The sequence below is a fragment of the Pseudophryne corroboree genome, chromosome 5 (assembly GCF_028390025.1).
Source record: "Pseudophryne corroboree isolate aPseCor3 chromosome 5, aPseCor3.hap2, whole genome shotgun sequence".
Taxonomy (NCBI): domain Eukaryota; kingdom Metazoa; phylum Chordata; class Amphibia; order Anura; family Myobatrachidae; genus Pseudophryne; species Pseudophryne corroboree.
In genome coordinates, this window is record NC_086448.1 from 622,615,157 (window position 1) to 622,635,617 (window position 20,461).

Below are 20,461 nucleotides of genomic sequence, written 5' to 3' on the forward strand. Positions count from 1 at the left end.
TATTCCCACTCTGTGAACACCCTTGAGTGGTAATAGTCCCTTCTAGTCGGCATTTTGAGGCTTCGGGATGCAGGTAGAGTTGTTGTGACCGTCCGTCTCTTGACTTTCTGTCACATAACTACATCCCAGTACGTACACCTATGGGCGGGATTACATGTCCCTTTACTGCTTTGTTGTACATTGGAGGGTGGCCTTCTCCAGGCACAACCACAGTTTGCTCAAGCAGGATCTTGGTACTTAATGTGGCTTTGTGTAATGTGATAAGATTCTGAAGCACAGATGGAAAGAGGAAAGTAAATATAATGTGTACTGTAAATTCAAATCTGAAAACACTGCTGTAATAGGCATTGGTTCAAACTTCACAAAAAAAAAACATTAATATTTATTTAAAAAAAAAAAATCAATTAACATTTTAAAACTCACCAGTTCATCTCCACAATGCATATAGCAGTAAGTAACAGCTAAATTAGTACTAAGTGCATATAAAAGGAAAGCTCAGAAATCTGGACATAAGGTGTCACAGCAGTAGAAATTTTAGCACATATGGTTTGTGTAATCATATTAGTGCAATACTGTTGAAGTAATTAAGAACTCTACTTTATCAAGCCCTTAGGAGTAGTTTGTTTGGTCTGGTCTTGAATAAAATTAATTTTATAATAACAAACAAAACAAAAGCATTTAGTTAATACTTAGGGATATAGGACCTTATTCATGGTTGTTAGTAAACCAAAAAAGCACACTAATGGGCAAACCATCTGTCACTGCAGGTGGGGCAGAGTGACATAAGAGTTAGATTTGGGTGGAGTGTGTTCAAACTGAAATCTAAATTGGTGTAAAAATAAAGCAGCCAGTATTTACCATGCACAGAATCAATACCACCCAAATCTAACTCTCTGCACATGTTACATCTGCCCCACCTGCAGTGCAACATGGTTTTGCCCATGAGTGTGCTTTTTTTGGTTGCTAACAACTCTGAATAACCCGCATAAACCTCTTTCCCCCATTGTATGCTTGTTAGCAGTGCAAAGCCTGTTTCAATGTGCCAGTTAGAAATGTGACTCTCATAGAAATGTGTAAAGCTTTGGGACCTTCAACTTTCTCCAGGGTGTTAGCTTTGAATTGTGGAACCTGTGTCTTGAAGCTTCTTCTGGGTTTCTTTTGCTACTGTAGGTGTTGCTGGACTTTTATTTATGATCTGTAAAAGCTTCATAATGAAAGCATCCAACACAGAGACCAGAGTTACTGCCAAGTTCTAATTTGATGTGTGTCACATAAATTCAGTTCTCCATATTGACTGCATCCTTCATTACACCTTTATAGAGCAGCCCAGTAGGAATTTTCCATTGCTAAAATTTGGAAACGAAGGGTATGATTTAATTAGGTAGATGCTAGATTCAAGTGGCCTAAGGGAACTATGACATCAGGGGGAAGAGCCACAACACAAGGGGGAGGAGCTAGGCCAGTGGGATAGTTCCTCTACTATCCATGACACCAACTTCTAACTTTAGTCAGCCCGATGCGTGGCGAGAGAAGCAAGTTTTGTGTACCCTGTTCAGCCGTGGCTCCGCCCCCTGGTGACATCAGAGGTCCCTTACCCCACTTGGATTTAGAACCAACCGATTTAATTAGGTGCGAGCTGGGTAAAGTGCTGTTGCAATAACATGGAAATGCAGGCAACGGCAACGCATTTTGCTTTCATCTCACCCCATCTCACCCTGAACTAGCAGTTTGTTGTGTGTAGCCTAAAAGTGCCGCATGTGCACGTACATGCACTTATTCATTAGACGAAACCATGGGTATAGCTCTAGTAGGTGCAGGGGTGCCATTGCTATGGGGCCCAGAGGCTTATGGGGCCCCAGATCCGATAGTTGTTTATCAAGTTCCCAGAATCAACCGTTAAGCAAGAGGGTTCAGCCTGTTGCCAGCCCCGAAAAGAGGGACTTGTTAGTGCTCATATAGGTGGTAATTTCTGTTTCTTCATCTCAGTAAAGCTCCACATTGTTATGATCCATCTTCTGTGCTCCTATTTCACCCTCACAGACACAGATAAGCTGATCATTGAGCCCAGCACTGTCATAATGGAGGCTTCTCCTTTGTAACGTGAGCTGACTTTCGGGGATAGAGCTCTGAGATTAGCCGAAAGGGACAGTGTGCCAAAATAAAGAAGTTCTCCGCTATACAACGAGAGCTTGGATCTCAAGGCAGATGAACAGATGGCAAATGGTTAATGATTCCTAACCAGCAAATCTATGCTGTACAGCTTTTAGTAAAATGGGTAACCCCCAATTATTACTCGCCATAATTTTTTTCATTTTTTATTAAACTCTTTATTTTCAACAGACATAGGGGTCTATTCAATTAATCCGACAAGTCGGAAAAGCAGCATTTCGACCTATTCAAGTCCGTTGCCGTTTTTCTGACTTGTCGGAAAATACGTGGGTCGGTGGATTAGCCACGGATCCACGTATTTTGTCGAATTTGCAGGCATTTTTGACAGGTTTTTTGGCCCGTTTTCGACAGTTCCGATTCCACTTTAAAAAATCTTTGATCGGCATTGTCAAAAAACAGGTTAAACCAGGCTAAACGCCCGCAAATTGAATACTGGAGTTTCAGATCTTCTCCGTTGGAGAGGATCCGACACTAATTGTATACTGCCCATAAAATACAAATAATTTAGTTCAACGTGAAGTACTGTAGATATTTGTTCTTCACTGTTTTTTAAGAAAAAAATAATTGACTGCACATTTAAAGTGATAACACTTAATATTTGTGGTAAATGTATATTTAAATGTTTTATAGCACAATTATTGTTGGATTTGTCAAAATGCTTTAAAAGAATGCATTGGAACAGATATTTAGATAAATCATTATATACAGTATAAAACTAGTTATGCAGTTGATAAATATGAGACCGATTAAATAAACTATCCCTTCATTGTCACATTCATCTATTTCTCTTATCCGACCTGTCTGCTGTCCATCTGACTTTCTCTTTAACCTCATATTTTGGATAGCCAAATAAATTATTAAAATTTCTCTATCGTCCTAGTGGATGCTGGGGTTCCTGAAAGGACCATGGGGAATAGCGGCTCCGCAGGAGACAGGGCACAAAAAGTAAAGCTTTACGATCAGGTGGTGTGTACTGGCTCCTCCCCCTATGACCCTCCTCCAAGCCTCAGTTAGATTTTTGTGCCCGGCCGAGAAGGGTGCAATCTAGGTGGCTCTCCTAAAGAGCTGCTTAGAAAAGTTTAGCTTAGGTTTTTTATTTTACAGTGAGTCCTGCTGGCAACAGGATCACTGCAACGAGGGACTTAGGGGAGAAGAAGTGAACTCACCTGCGTGCAGGATGGATTGGCTTCTTTGGCTACTGGACATTAGCTCCAGAGGGACGATCACAGGTACAGCCTGGATGGTCACCGGAGCCTCGCCGCCGGCCCCCTTGCAGATGCTGAAACGAGAAGAAGGTCCAGAATCGGCGGCAGAAGACTCCTCAGTCTTCTTAAGGTAGCGCACAGCACTGCAGCTGTGCGCCATTTCCTCTCAGCACACTTCACACGGCAGTCACTGAGGGTGCAGGGCGCTGGGAGGGGGGCGCCCTGGGAGGCAATGTAAACCTATTTTTTGGCAAAAAATACCTCACATATAGCCTCCGGGGGCTATATGGAGATATTTAACCCCTGCCAGAATCCGTTAAAGAGCGGGAGACGAGCCCGCCGAAAAAGGGGCGGGGCCTATCTCCTCAGCACACAGCGCCATTTTCCTCACACAGCTCCGCTGGTCAGGAAGGCTCCCAGGCTCTCCCCTGCACTGCACTACAGAAACAGGGTAAAACAAGAGAGGGGGGGCAAAATTGTAGCAAAAATATATATATTAAAGCAGCTATACAGGGAGCACTTATTATAAGGCTATCCCTGTCATATATAGCGCTTTTGGTGTGTGCTGGCAAACTCTCCCTCTGTCTCCCCAAAGGGCAAGTGGGGTCCTGTCTTCTTTAAGAGCATTCCCTGTGTGTCTGCTGTGTGTCGGTACGTGTGTGTCGACATGTATGAGGACGATATTGGTGTGGAGGCGGAGCAATTGCCAAATATGGGGATGTCACCCCCTAGGGAGTCGACACCAGAATGGATGGCTTTATTTATGGAATTACGGGATAGTGTCAACACGCTAAAGCAGTCGTTTGACGACATGAGACGGCCGGACAATCAATTAGCACCTGTCCAGGCGCCTCAAACACCGTCAGGGGCTGTAAAACGCCCGTTACCTCAGTCGGTCGACACGGACCCAGACACAGGCACTGATTCCAGTGGCGACGGTGACGAATCAACCGTATTTTCCAGTAGGGCCACACGTTATATGATTTTGGCAATGAAGGAGGCGTTACATATTGCTGATACTACAGGTACCACAAAACAGGGTATTATGTGGGGTGTGAAAAAACTACCTATAGTTTTTCCTGAATCAGATGAATTAAATGAGGTGTGTGATGAAGCGTGGGTTGCCCCCGATAAAAAACTGCTAATTTCAAAGAAGTTATTGGCTTTATACCCTTTCCCGCCAGAGGTTAGGGCGCGCTGGGAAACACCTCCTAGGGTGGACAAGGCGCTCACACGCTTATCAAAACAAGTGGCGTTACCCTCTCCTGAGACGGCCGCACTTAAAGATCCAGCAGATAGGAGGATGGAAAATATCCAAAAAAGTATATACACACATACAGGTGTTATACTACGACCAGCTATAGCGACAGCCTGGATGTGCAGTGCTGGGGTAGCTTGGTCAGAGTCCCTGATTGAAAATATTGATACCCTGGATAGGGACAATGTTTTACTGTCTTTAGAGCAAATAAAGGATGCATTTCTTTATATGCGTGATGCACAGAGGGATATTTGCACACTGGCATCACGGGTAAGTGCTATGTCCATTTCGGCCAGAAGAAGTTTATAGACGCGACAGTGGTCAGGTGATGCGGACTTAAAACGGCATATGGAAGTTTTGCCGTATAAAGGGGAGGAGTTATTTGGTGTTGGTCTATCGGATTTGGTGGCCACGGCTACAGCCGGGAAATCCACCTTTTTACCTCAAGTCACTCCCCAACAGAAAAAGACAACCGCAGCCCTTTCGTTCCTTTAAAAACAAGAGAGCAAAGGGATATTCATATCTGCCACGAGGCAGAGGAAGGGGGAAGAGACTGCAACAGGCAGCTCCTTCCCAGGAACAGAAGCCCTCCCCCGCTTCTACAAAAGCCTCAGCATGACGCTGGGGCTTCTCAAGCGGACTCGGGGGCGGTGGGCGGTCGTCTCAAGAATTTCAGCGCGCAGTGGGCTCACTCGCAGGTAGATCCCTGGATCCTGCAGATAATATCTCAGGGGTACAGGTTGGAACTAGAGACGGATCCACCTCGCCGTTTCCTGAAGTCTGCTTTACCAACGTCCCCCTCCGACAGGGTGACGGTCTTGGAAGCCATTCACAAGCTGTACTCTCAGCAGGTGATTGTCAAGGTACCTCTTTTACAACAAGGAAAGGGGTATTATTCCACTCTATTTGTGGTACCGAAGCCGGATGGCTCGGTAAGACCTATTCTAAATCTGAATTCCTTGAACCTGTACATAAAAAAGTTCAAGTTCAAGATGGAGTAACTCAGAGCAGTGATAGCGAACCTGGAAGAAGGGGACTTTATGGTATCCTTGGACATCAAGGATGCGTATCTCCACGTTCCAATTTACCCCTCACACCAGGGGTACCTCAGGTTCGTCGTACAGAACTGTCACTATCAGTTTCAGACGCTGCCGTTTGGATTGTCCACGGCACCTCGGGTCTTTACCAAGGTAATGGCCGAGATGATGATTCTTCTTCGAAGAAAAGGCGTATTAATTATCCCATACTTGGACGATCTCCTAATAAGGGCAAGGTCCAGAGAACAGCTAGAGATGGGATTAGCACTGTCTCAAGAAGTGCTAAAGCAGCACGGGTGGATTCTGAATATTCCAAAATCCCAGTTAATTCCGACAACACGTCTGCTGTTCCTAGGGATGATTCTGGACACGGTTCAGAAAAAGGTTTTTCTCCCTGAGGAAAAAGCCAAGGAGTTATCCGAACTTGTCAGGAACCTCCTAAAACCAGGAAAGGTGTCTGTACATCAATGCACAAGAGTCCTGGGAAAAATGGTGGCTTCTTACGAAGCAATTCCATTCGGCAGATTCCACGCATACAGGATTGGATCCTTGTGACCACGGACGCCAGCCTGAGAGGCTGGGGAGCAGGGCAGAACCTCTGCTTCAAGGAAAACCGGTGTTGATCCAGTCGGACAACATCACAGCAGTCGCCCATGTAAACAGACAAGGCGGCACAAGAAGCAGGAGTGCAATGGCAGAAGCTGCAAGGATTCTTCGCTGGACAGAGAATCATGTGATAGCACTGTCAGCAGTGTTCATCCCGGGAGTGGACAACTGGGAAGCAGACTTCCTCAGCAGACACGACCTTCACCCGGGAGAGTGGGGACTTCATCCAGAAGTTTTCCACATGCTTGTAACCCGTTGGGAAAGACCAATGGTGGACATGATGGCGTCTCGCCTCAACAAAAAACTGGACAGGTATTGCGCCAGGTCAAGAGACCCGCAGGCAATAGCTGTGGACGCGCTGGTAACGCCTTGGGTGTACCAGTCGGTGTATGTGTTTCCTCCTCTGCCTCTCATACCAAAAGTATTGAGAATTATACGGCAAAGAGGCGTAAGAACGATACTAGTGGTTCCGGATTGGCCAAGAAGGACTTGGTACCCGGAACTTCAAGAGATGATCACGGAGGATCCGTGGCCTCTACCTCTGAGAAGGGACTTGCTTCAGCAGGGTCCCTGTCTGTTTCAAGACTTACCGCGGCTGCGTTTGACGGCATGGCGGTTGAACGCCGGATCCTAAAGGAAAAAGGCATGCCGGAAGAAGTCATTCCTACCTTGATTAAAGCAAGGAAGGAAGTAACCGCGCAACATTATCACCGCATTTGGCGAAAATATGTTGCGTGGTGCGAGGATCGGAGTGCTCCGACGGAGGAATTTCAACTGGGTCGATTCCTACATTTCCTGCAATCAGGATTGTCTATGGGTCTCAAATTGGGATCTATTAAGGTTCAAATTTCGGCCCTGTCGATTTTCTTCCAGAAAGAATTGGCTTCAGTTCCTGAAGTCCAGACCTTTGTTAAGGGAGTACTGCATATACAGCCCCCTGTGGTGCCTCCAGTGGCACCGTGGGATCTCAATGTTGTTTTGGACTTTCTCAAATCTCATTGGTTTGAACCACTAAAAAATGTGGATTTGAAATATCTCACATGGAAAGTGACCATGCTACTAGCCCTGGCTTCGGCCAGGAGAGTGTCAGAACTGGCAGCTTTATCTTACAAAAGCCCATATCTGATTTTCCATTCGGACAGGGCAGAACTGCGGACTCGTCCACATTTTCTCCCTAAGGTGGTGTCAGCATTTCATCTGAACCAGCCTATTGTAGTGCCTGCGGCTACAAGCGACTTGGAGGACTCCAAGTTGTTGGACGTTGTCAGAGCTTTAAAAATATACATTTCAAGGACAGCTGGAGTCAGGAAATCTGACTCACTGTTTATACTATATGCTCCCAACAAGTTGGGCGCTCCTGCGTCTAAGCAGACTATTGCTCGCTGGATTTGTAGTACGATTCAGCTTGCACATTCTGTGGCAGGCCTGCCACAGCCAAAATCTGTAAAAGCCCACTCCACAAGGAAGGTGGGTTCTTCTTGGGCGGCTGCCCGAGGGGTCTCGGCATTACAACTCTGCCGAGCGGCTACGTGGTCGGGGGAGAACACGTTTGTAAAATTCTACAAATTTGATACCCTGGCTAAGGAGGACCTGGAGTTCTCTCATTCGGTGCTGCAGAGTCATCCGCACTCTCCCGCCCGTTTGGGAGCTTTGGTATAATCCCCATGGTCCTTTCAGGAACCCCAGCATCCACTAGGACGATAGAGAAAATAAGAATTTACTTACCGATAATTCTATTTCTCGTAGTCCGTAGTGGATGCTGGGCGCCCATCCCAAGTGCGGATTATCTGCAATAATTGTACATAGTTATTGTTACCTAAATCGGGTTATTGTTGTAGGGAGCCATCTTTCAGAGGCTCCTCTGTTATCATACTGTTAACTGGGTTTAGATCACAGGTTGTACGGTGTGATTGGTGTGGCTGGTATGAGTCTTACCCGGGATTCATAAATCCTTCCTTATTGTGTACGCTCGTCCGGGCACAGTATCCTAACTGAGGCTTGGAGGAGGGTCATAGGGGGAGGAGCCAGTACACACCACCTGATCGTAAAGCTTTACTTTTTGTGCCCTGTCTCCTGCGGAGCCGCTATTCCCCGTGGTCCTTTCAGGAACCCCAGCATCCACTACGGACTCCGAGAAATAGAATTATCGGTAAGTAAATTCTTATTATAATCTCCCATAGATTAAAAAGGGTTAATATATAATTAATAGCAATGTATACTAATTATTATTATTATTAACAGTTTCTTATATAGCGCAGCAAATTCCGTTGCGCTTTACAATTTACTAATTGGTTTGAACCAGAAAGTGAAGCTAGTGTTGCACCTTTTTTTTACATTTTTTTTATTGTTTTTAAAGTTAGAAGTTGTATGTTAAATTGAGACTTGTTTGTGCACTAAGGATAACATGAAAGTTACTCCTTTGTCTATACATATTTATTCTATAAAACGCATAGTACATTCACAAGGTTCATGGTCTTAGGAATGTAGTATGCATAGTATGTGTACTTTCTATTATTCACATTTGTGTTCAGTTTTAAAGTGCTCTTGTATGAGACAAGGCCACATTAGAGTTGACGTTTGTATGCATATAAGACTTCGACAGCTGCTCTGTGCATAGTAGTTTAGAAACTTTGTAACCATGGCAACAAACCCTTTCAAACAACATTGTACAGATGCATGAGATGACTCTGCTTTGCAAATCCTCCTCTGATTTGCAAAGCTCAGCCTTGTACAAAGTCTAACCTCATATTAACAAAGGGCATGACGACCCTGATATGTATAAATAATTCATACAAATCACTCCCGTTCATTTGTGATAGAACTGCTTGTATTAAGAGCATTGGATGAGTTTTGTGGTGGACAAAAAGATTTATTTTTTTAGGCATTTTATATATAATTTAGAAAGTGTTTGTCCTTAAGAAGAAAATATCCTTTATTAACGGTCTAGTTGTTTCATGAAATGTAACAACCAGATATCAAACTGTTCAACAAATTGTCACCATTTAATTCCTGTAATTTTTCCTGTACTGTATTTTTTTTTTCTTTTTTTACAAATAATTAGTTTAGGAGCCTGTGAAGAGTTATAGTAATGTGTCTACTGTTAGTAATTACTTTATATCTACTCTTAGCTTATATCTATTTTAATTATTTTTATTTTCTATCAGTGTGACAGTACTTGTGAGTTTGTGTGTACCTGTATATAAATTCAATTCATAACTTTAAATGTGGGCTAATATCCATACAGCCAAATTTCTAATTTGTAATGAAAAGTTTCTGACACTTAATGATTTGTGCTTACAATCAACGACTATGTATTTAAATTTTAAGATTATTTACTCCATTTCTTAGCCCAAAGAAACTGTCTATTGACGCTACATGTACTGTGCCAGATACTGTACTTCCACATAACATGCAGTCATTATGGCTCATTGCCTACAAATGGCAATTCACCTTTAGTTAAGAATCAGTGAGCTGATATCTCTCTCCATTATAAAGGTCAACTAGCAGACTGAAATTGTGACCCAGCTGTCCTAATAAAGGAAGAGCTCAGTGATACCGCACTTATCATACTGACCAGATGAAATGATTTTAGTATTTCAAAACAGCAGCATGTTTCTTAGAGCCTAGCTCAACACATGTGTATAGGAAGCCCTTGAACTGGAATCAGCACAGTGTACTGCAACATCCCCAGCTGGCAACGAGGTGTTTTTGTCACAGTCCTTGTCCTGATCGCTCTGCACTAATTGTTCTGTCCTTTTCAGCAGTGTTTTGTTCCCATCATTCAGGAATCATTTAAAACACTGTCACTGCTTGCTGGGGAGTACTATGATGACTCTATTGAAAAATTGAAAAGTCACCTGTGTAGGCGGTAAAATCCTCATTCCCTGTCTCTAAATGAAAACCGATAAATCAGACCTATTGAAGCCTTTGACTGTATTGTTCACAATCTCAAGGGCGCTTATTTCAAATGATTTCCTGACTATAAATAGCATAGGCTGTTGATGAAATCCTTGAAATTAATTTGCTGTCTTCTTTTTAATGAAATACTCCACTTTTTCATCTCCCAAAAGCTGAAAGAAGATTGATTTTTCTTCTCCTACATCACTGTCTCCTTCTTTGTGTTTTTGCTGTTTTTCACAGAGGTTTTGAAAGAATATGTCAGCCCAGATGTGGAACACTTGGAGCTCTTCGCCCGTAACCTGCAGCCTGGGTGGACCAGCTGGGGGAATGAGGTTCTCAAATTCCAACACATGGATTATTTCATTCCCCTGGAGACTGGAAACTGACCCAAGTCTATTAGCTTTAGAGGAGCCTTCTTATACATTACAAATGCTTTTTTATTACCAACAGAACACTTAGGAATCTGTGTAAATAGAAGTGGACATGTTGCAATAAGAAATCCATGTCATAGGTGACTGTACACAACCTGAATGGTATTGTTTTAAAATGAACAAATTGTCCTTTGCTCGCTTTCAAATAGCTTTGCAGAACAATGAAAAAGAAAACACAATAACCCCTTGTTTACTGCAGCCTGGTATCCTGGCAGCATAAAGGTTAATTGTCTAGCCTATAAGGGAATATAAGTAAAAACCTAAATAACAGTGGGACATGACACGGGTCCTCATAGGCATCTCGATAATTTAGAAAAACTGCGTATATTTCCCAAATGTTTTACATGACAATATTATCACATCACATTACATAACATTTTGCAGGTTTATGTACACTAAGTAATGTGTGAACAGTTTTCTGAAAAGCAATGATGTTTTTATATTTCTGCTTTACCTCTCACTATAGTATGCCCATTTCTCTGCATTTTGTCCAGGTTTACCCGGATACAACGTGTACATTTCTGCATATTGAATAAAACAATATAATTATTTTAAAAATAACTGAAAAAATATATAATGTAAATAAAATAAAGTTATTGTATGGCAGATACTCTGCTGTATGGTAGCAGATGTCCCATTGATTACACAGAAATACATGTACATGATTAACAAATGCAACAGTGCTCTCCATGTAGCAACATGCCGCCATTTTACCCCATGTGAGGGCTGAATAACATGTAAATGATGAATTTAGCATGTCCCTTAGAGTTCTGTTCAGTTTTCATCTGCCATTAAAGGGGACAATGTACTATCTGTTGGTCATTGAAATGCTGTTGTAAGTGTGCAAGAGTTTATGACAACATTAAGGAGCCAGGACACAATAAAGGACATAACTCTCTTTTATATTGAAGTGCTGTTTCTGTTATTCCTGGCAAGTCCTAGGACTGCTACAGCTGGAAGTATGTAATCTGAAATTGGCCACAAACTATGTATATATCCTCTCTTTTATAAAGCAGCGACTGTATTTCATGTTTTAGGTTTTATTTATTGTCAATAAATCTTTTATAAATTTTTCTTAAACTATTGCTATAGATAAGTAACTGTAGACACAATTTGTACACAAACTTACTGTTTGTATTCTTAATAAACAGATCTTTTATTTCTTCATGTTTTTGTATTTTCTCCTACGTCCTAGAGGATACTGGGGTTCCATTTAGTACCATGGGGTATAGACGGGTCCACTAGGAGCCATGGTTACTTTAAGAATTTAATAGTGTGGGCTGGCTCCTCCCTCTATGTCTGCCTGCTTCGTGGGACTTAGGAAGGGGGCGGGACGTCCCAACCGCTTGAAGGGTTAATGGGCCTGTTCCCCGTTGACAGGACACTGAGCTCCTGAGGGAACTATTCACAAGCCCCACCACGGCGAGCGTACATTCCTGCAGCACGCCGCCACCCCTAACAGAGCCAGAAGAATGACGAGTGGCGATTACTAAGCCGGCATCCCGACTAGCAGGTCACCGGCCATTATGGCTGCACGAGAGTATGGAGACGCACAGCTTCTAACCGGGCGGATTGCGTCTCCAGACACAATACACAGCTGCGTCTCAGTACACTGTACACAGTACCCACACTGGCAAAAACAGCCTTTAAACGGTTTTCTCTCCATTTTAAGCAACCGATTACCTCAGCCAGTATAAAAAAAGTGGGAAGACCGTGCGCCATTGAAGGGGCAGGGCTTCACTTTGAGAGGATCCAGCAGCTCACCAGCGCCATTTTCCCTCTGCAGTGGACACAGACGCTGACTGACAGACGCGCAGCTCCTCTAGTGTGACTCCAGTTTACCTCAGTGGTACCAGGGGGTCATAGCAGGGGAGGAGCAATTATTAGTGTACTAAGTCCCCTATCAGGGTACTTAGTCTGCGACCCGGCTGAGGTTGGCATTAGCGATAAGGGCGTGGTAGAGGCTATCAGAGATGTTCTGCAAATTCCTGATAAGGTGTCAGAGGAGTGTGAGGAATCTTATTTTAATGTAAAAAAGAAGTCCTCAGTCACTTTTCCTGTGTCAAAGGAATTGAATACCCTGTTTGAAGAACCGTGGGTTAATCCTGATAAGAAATTTCAAATCCCTAAAAGGTTGCTCTCATCTTTTCCTCTGGAGGATAGGAAAAAATAGGAAAATCCACCGATAGTGGACGCATCAGTCTCTAGGCTGTCACGTAAAATTGTATTGCCTGTCCCTGGTGCAGCCTTCCTAAAAGATCGTAAACTTGAGACTACACTCAAATCATTATACACAGCTGCTGGGGTGGCCCAAAGACTGACTATTGCATGTACGTGGATCACAAAAGCCATTAGGTAACCTAATTGAGGGGTTAGATTCCTTGTCTAGGGGGGATGTTGTTTTACCCCTGCAGCATGTACAGGGCTCTGTGAACTTTATGGTGGAAGCCATAAAAGAGATTGGTTTGCTTAATGCATGCACCACCGCCATGGCAGTGGCAGCACGCAGGGGCTTGTGGCTAAGCCAGTGGACTGCTGATGCGGACTCCAGGAAAGGGCGTGGGATGCCTACCAATCACAGAAGAGGCCTTGTTTGGAGATGAACTAGACAAATGGCTCTCCAAAGCTACTGCGGATAAGTCTATGTATCTTCCTTCCGCAGCTACCCCAGCCAGGAAAGCTTATTCAGCTTCAAATTTACAGTCCTTTTAGACAGACAAGTTTAAGGGAAAATCAAGAGGTGCTTCTACGGCCTCCGGGGGCGCAAGAGGTAAACCACGCAAACCAGCAACTGCAGGTGTTCAGGAACAGAGCTCAGGCTCTGCTTCCTCAAAGCCTTCAGCATGACGGTGGGCCGCGAGGCCTGGAGGTCTGTCAGGTGGGAGCCCGACTACAATTCTTCAGTCACATCTGGTCAAGTTCGTGCCGGGATCCCTGGGTAATAGATCTTATTTCCCAGGGCTACAGACTGGAGTTCCATGAGCTCCCACCTCACAGAGTCTTCAAATCAGGCTTACCAGCTTCACAAGAGGCAAGTATAACTTTACAGCAGGCCATCCAAAGACTGGTACAGACTCAAGTCATTGTTCCAGTTCCACCTCATCTACACAACAAGGGGTACTATTCCAACTTGTTTGTAGTCCCGAAACCGGACGGTTCGGTATGACCAATTCTGAACCTCAAGTCCTTGAACCCGTTCTTAAGAGTGTACAAGTTCAAGATGGAGTCTCTGAGAGCAGTGATCTCTGGAGGAATTCCTTGTGTCTCTGGATATCAAGGATGCATACCTTCACATTCCGATCTGGCTGCCTCACCATGCTTATCTACGGTTTGCACTGCAGGACTGTCACTACCAGTTCCAGGCCCTGCCACTTGGTCTCTCCACGGCACCGAGGGTGTTCACCAAAGTAATGGCAGAGATGATGCTTATACTCTGCAAGCAGGGAGTGAAAATAATTCCGTACCTGGACGATCTTCTGATAAAGGTGCCGTCCAAGGAGAGGTTGCTGTACAGCATTGGCCTCTCAACCAAACTTCTCCAGGATCACAGGTGGATTCTGAACCTTCTGAAATCTCACCTAGAGCCAACACGGAGGCTCCTATTCCTGTGAATGACACTGGACACGGAGTTGCAGAAAGTGTTCCTTCCGTTGGAAAAGGCATTGGTAATCCAGTCGATGGTTCGGGATGTCCTGAAGCCAACCCGGGTATCGGTGCATTTATGCATTCGCCTTCTGGGGGAAATGGTGTCCTCTTACGATGCGCTTCAATACGGAAGGTTTCACGCAAGACCCTTCCAGCTCGATCTGTTGGATAAATGGTCCGGATCGCATCTCCACATGCACCAGAAGATTCGTCTGTCGCCAAAAGCCAGGATCTACCTTCTGTTGTAGCTACAGACCTCACACCTAGTCGAGGGTTGGAGGTTTGGAATTCAGGACTGAATACTGTTAACCATGGACGCAAGCCTCCAAGGTTGGGGAGCAGTCACCCAGGGGGTGCAGTTTCAAGGAAGATGGTCAAGTCAGGAAGTTGTCCTTCCAATCAACATTCTGGAACTCAGGGCCATATACAATGCCCATCTGCAGCCCTCTTATCTTCTTCAGGATCAGGCCATTCAAGTCCAGTCGTACAATGTAACGGCAGTGATGTACATAAACCGACAGGGCGGAACGAAAGCAGAGCAGCAATGTTAGAGGTGTCAAGAATTCTCCTCTGGGCAGAAATAAACGCTGTGGCATTGTCAGTGGTCTTCATTCCGGGAGTAGACAACTGGGAAGCAGACTTCCTCAGCTGACACGACCTGCACCTGGGGGAGTGGGGCCTTCACCCGGAAGTGTTCAGGTGCTTGACACGTCGTTGGGGATATCCACAAATCGACATGATGGTCTCTCGTCTCAACAAGAAGCTCAGGCGGTATTGTTTCAGGTCGAGAGACCCACAGGCAGTGGCGGTAGACGTTCTGACGACTACATGGGTCTATCAGATGGTGTACGTGTTTCCTCCACTTCCTCTGATCCCAAGAATTCTCAAAAGAATAAAAAGGGAAAAGGTTCAAGCAATCCTCATTGCTCCGGACTGGCCAAGAAAAGCCTGGTACGCGGACCTTCTAGAGATGCTTCTCGAGGATCTGTGGCCTCTACGTGAAAGACTGTCACACTGTTGGCCTTGGCTTCAGCAAGATGTGTGTCGGAGCTGGAGCTTTGTCTCATAAAAGCTCCTATTTCATTTTCCATGAGGACAGAGCTGAACTCAGAACTCGTCAGCAATTTCTTCCGAAAATGGTGTCTGCGTTTCATATCAACCAACCTATTGTGGTACTGGTTATTACCGACACTTCCGCTACTTCAAAGTCTTTGGATGTTGTGAGGGCTTTGAAGGTATATGTAAAGAGGACGGCTCGTCACAGGAAATCCGACTCGCTGTTCGTTCTATATGATCCCAATAAAATTGGGTGTCCTGCTTCAAATCAGACAATTGCATGATGGATCAGGATCACTATCCAGCATGCTTATTCCATGGCAGGTTTGCTGGTTCCTAAATCTGTACAGGCCCACTCTACTAGGTCGATGGGTTCTTCCTGGGCGGCTGCCCGGTGTGTCTCGGCTTTACAGCTCTGCCAAGCGGCTACTTGGTCAGGTTTGAACACGTTTTCTAAGTTTGGTCAATCAGTTATGCAGGAACCTCAGCACTCTCCCACCTGGTTTGGGAGCTTTGGTACATCCCCATGGTACTAAATGGAACCCAGTATCCTCTAGGACGTAAGAGAAAATAGGATTTGAATTACCTACCAGTAAATCCTTTTCTCATTGTAGAGGATACTGGATGCCCGCCCGGTGCTTAGTTCTTCCTGCACTGTTACTTGGTTAAGTATTGTTGGTTCAGCTGTTGCTGTACCTGTTTAAGAAGAGTGAGAGGGTGTGCTGTCAATAGCTGCTAGTATTTGGGTTGGTGAATCCCCAAAGGATACACAAATGTGAAGAAAAGATATAAACTAGCGCTAGTTGTTTAAACACAGATCTTTTGCACTTGTATTTTAAGAACTCTGGGACGGTACGGTAGGTTATAAAGTTAAAATATATTGCATTTAATAAGCATTATCATTGTTTAAAAAACAGATGTAACATTAAAAACAAAACTTAATGGCAGTTTGAGTTGATATAGTAGGACACTATCATTTGGCTCCTTAGTGTTGGTAAAATCATACCCCGGCAAGGACTCCTCTGGAGAAAGTTCCACAATGTAGATACGGAGATGAAAATAGATGAATTGCTGGAGTCCTAATTTGTCCCCAGTCCGGCACTGCAATGTGCGATGATAGGCAATTAGGGGTGGCTCCAAATTTTCCGTTGGTGAAGGTGTGCCCAGAAGGAATGCTGTCCAATTTTATGCCAGGTAAGATGAATTAAAGGAGAGTCCAAAATGACAGGATAGTTTCCCAAGAATGTGTCAATAGTGTCCTCCAACCTTAACTGGGGTTCAATTCCTGTTAAGGACAGAGGTGTACAGCAGATTTGTTTACAATTTGTATACAGATTTGTATATATACAATTATATATATATGTATATATATATATACATATATATATATATATATATATATATATATACACACCCACCCATCATCCATAACATTAAAACCACCTGCTTAATACTGTGTAGGTTCCCCTATTGCAACCAAAACAGCTCTGACTTGCCAAGGCATATGTTCAACAAGACCTCTGAAGGTGTTCTGTCACCAAGACATTAGCAGCAGATCCCTTAAATCCATGGCTTGGACTTGTTTTTCTAGCATACAGTATACCACAAATGCTCAATCGGGTTGAGATCTGGTGAATTTGGAGGGCATGTCAACACTGTGAACTGTTACTCCGCTATTCCTGAATAATTATTGTAGTTTGGCAGGGCGCATTATCCTGCTGAAATCAGGGAATACCTTTACCATGAAGCAGTGTCGTTGGTTTAGGTTGGTGGCATGTGTCAAAATAACATCAACATGAATGCTCAACCGAACATTGCCCAGAGCATCACACTGCCTCCGCCGGTTTTCCATCTCTTCACCAGGTAAGCAACGCAAGAAAAAGGTGAATCATCACAGCAGGCCGCCTTCCATTGCTCCATGGTACAGTTCTGACATTCACATGCCTGTTACAGGCACTTGTGGCTATGGACACAAATCAGCATGGGCACTCTGACCAGTCTGTGGCTATGCAGACCCAAACACAGCAAGCTGTGATGCACTGTGTGTTCTAAAACCTTTCGATAATAACCATCATTAACATTTTCAGCAATTTGTGCTACAACAGCTCTTCTGTGGGATTGGACAAGATAGTTTAGCCTTCACTCCCCATGCACATCAGTGAGCCTTGGGCTCCCATGACCCTATCACTAGTTCACCGGTTGTCCTTCCTTATACCTCTTTTGATAGGTACTAACCACTGCATACCAAGAACAACCCACAAGGCCTGCTGTTTTGGAGAGTCTAAGTCATCTAGCTATCACAATTTGTCACTTGTCGCAGTCAACAATTCAGAAAGTGAGTTTCCAATCTCCAAATGGAAGAATTTATTTGATGAGCTAAAATATAAACTTGCACCTGCTACAGTATATAAACTATATATAATACTTTTTTTTAAATTCCAAATATGGGCATGTTCTGAATTTTGCACTGCTCTCAGGTTTTGCTCACTACCTTGAGTAGAAGTGCCACAGACCTTAGTGAAGAAATCAGTGCCTTGTGTCTGTGCCATCTTCCAAAGCCAACAGTATCCTTGACTGACAAATGGAGAATGCTGTAACTAGGGATGTGTGGGAGGTGCCGTCCAGGGCAGGGCCGAGAGGGTGGCACCTCGCTACCCCATTGACACCTGTATTTGGCTTGCAGGGTTCCTGGAACTGTAGCACTACAGCCTAGAGAGCAACTCTAAAACCCCAATGGTGATGCAATGAAGCTCAACTTCCACAATTCCATAATATCACTTGTGCGGGAGGATGGTTGTGCTTGCCCAGAGTTCAGTTGTGCCATGCTGCATCACTGAAGTGGAGACATATAATTAGGATTAGCCAACTGTCAATGTACTGCACTAGTTTAAAGATGCTACCTCTACACACATAAAGAGGCATATACACGTTGAGATTTGTGCTAAGTGATTTAGAGTAGGCAATTTCCCTTGATCTTCCCGGTGTCTATATCGGCCATACACATGTAGCGATGTGTGCTAAGCAATTTGTGCTAACCAAAAAAAAGGGGGGGGGGTGTCTTTTTCTGAGGGTATAAATTGCAACTGGAGACACTTGCAATTTTTTTTTATTTAAATTTGGCATAAGATCGAGAAACTTAAAACAAAGGCAATACAAAAGATGGTAGTATTACAAATGCACAAGACATACTGTAGTTGCATGTACTATAAGACATGGAAATACACACATACTGTAAGTACAGAATCTAATAACGGGGGAGAAAGGTAAAGGCGATGGGGCAGTCCGCTGCAGGAAAGAAAAGGGGAAGGGTCCAGGAGGGTTTTAAGCATCTAAGGATGGGAGAAGAAGATCAAACGATCTTTAAGGAGGGCTCCCAGGTTTTAAAAAATGATTTAGAAGAGTTAAGAATTCTCAAAAATTCCATTTGGTACAGTAATTATACCCCAATTTAAATTTAAGAGCATGAATAGTGGGAGGAAGAGTTTGCAAGGCTGCAGTCATGATAGATGAAAAAAAGGGAGGGACTGGACTGCACACCCTATTTCTGAACATATTAAGAGGTGCTACCATGCTAAGGCTTCTAGTACTATTCTGGAAAAAGAAAAATGCTGATGCACACTTTAAGCGCTAAGAACACTGATAGTAAAAATAATTTTGATATACTCCATGCTAATTGTGAGGGTTTAAGTGAAGTTCGTAGCACACATTTGCACAAATAAGTGCGCCCATCCACCGTGACTAGCTGACTTCATTAGATGGGTCCCGAACATCTATAATAATATCACATTATATACATTTATCTAGGTCTTACCTTCAATTAGAGCCCTTATTAATGTGTGTTCAGCAATGTAGGAACCTGTGTTAATTGAAAGAAGTTTTGACAGAGAAAATATGTTGAATTTATTTATTTTGATAGGAGTAGCATTTGGGACATTCAGCGACAGGAGTAAATAATTGTGAGAAACAGAATTTCAATGCTTAAAGTGGCCAACATGAGACTCTTAATGTCCTGCCATAAAGAGGCTAGTTTGGGCATTGCTACCAAATATGAAGAAAGGTACCTTCCAAACAGTGCCAGATTAAGGTCCACATGGGCCTGGAGCTGAAATTTACAAAGGGCCTATTATATGCGGCCGCCGAGGGTGTGACTAGTGATGTGGAGGGGCATGACCAGTAGCACCCATTACTATACTCACACAGCTCCACCCAATTCTACACTGACACCACAGAACCCATTACTGTACTCATACAGCAGAACCCGTTACGACACTCACACAACAGCACCCCTTACTACACACACACCGCAACACCCCTTACTACACACACAGCAGCACCCCTTACTACACACACACATGGCAGAACCCCTTACTGCACTCACACAGCCGCACTCGATACTACTCACACACAGCAGCACCCCTTACTACACACACACAGCTGCACCTGTTAACCCCCCACCTAGCATTCATAAGCCATTCATTGATCAATTTCATTATCTCAGTACCCACTAACACATTCACCTCCCCACACCACCACATATACACACACACACTAGACACATAAAGTACACCCACCCACCACCACATATACACACACAGTAAACACATACAACCTCAAATATAACAGCAGAAATATTCCTTCTTGCTACTGCATTATTCAAATGGCATTTTAAATGTTTCTTGTTTTTTGCCATGTATTGTACTGTCTATGTATACCAGTATTAGGACCATCAGCATTATATAAACCATATAAACTGTAACTATTATTGTGTTATTATGCTTCGTATCCTAATAAATTGGATTGTACCAGAATTTAAAAGTAAACTGCATATGTGATATTATTTGTTTAGAAGTGAGCGCTGGGAGTTACTGTATATACGCTAAACATCCAATTTCTAAGGACTAGTGGCACCCCTTCCCTCCTCAGCTGCTACTCATATAACAAATAGGTGTTAGCCCAGTCCTCCCAAACATAGCATATACACACACCCCCATCACCACATATACATAAAATTCCTCAAAGGTTTTTAGCTACCTTTCCCCTCCCAGCTGAGGACGGGATGGTATGGGAAAAACCCTCGTTAGTGGATACATCTGTGTCCAGACTGTCTAAGAAATTGGTACTGCCGGTGCCAGGGGCTATATCCCTAAAAGAGCC

The 20,461-nt window shown here is 43.8% G+C and overlaps 1 protein-coding gene across 4 annotated transcripts in view; it reads left to right on the plus strand.

The window, feature by feature from the left end:
• Nucleotides 1–20,461, plus strand: part of METTL4 (methyltransferase 4, N6-adenosine) — a 576,485-nt gene that overhangs the window by 426,946 nt on the left and 129,078 nt on the right. Inside the window, exon 8 of one of the 4 annotated variants that reach the window (XM_063923555.1) lies at nt 10,416–11,773. The exons of the other annotated variants lie outside the window; for them this stretch is intronic. Coding sequence (XP_063779625.1) covers nt 10,416–10,561 — 146 coding nt within the window. The 3' untranslated portion in view covers nt 10,562–11,773. Of the gene's footprint in view, nt 1–10,415; nt 11,774–20,461 lie in introns of those variants that run through there. 4 annotated transcript variants of the gene reach the window in all.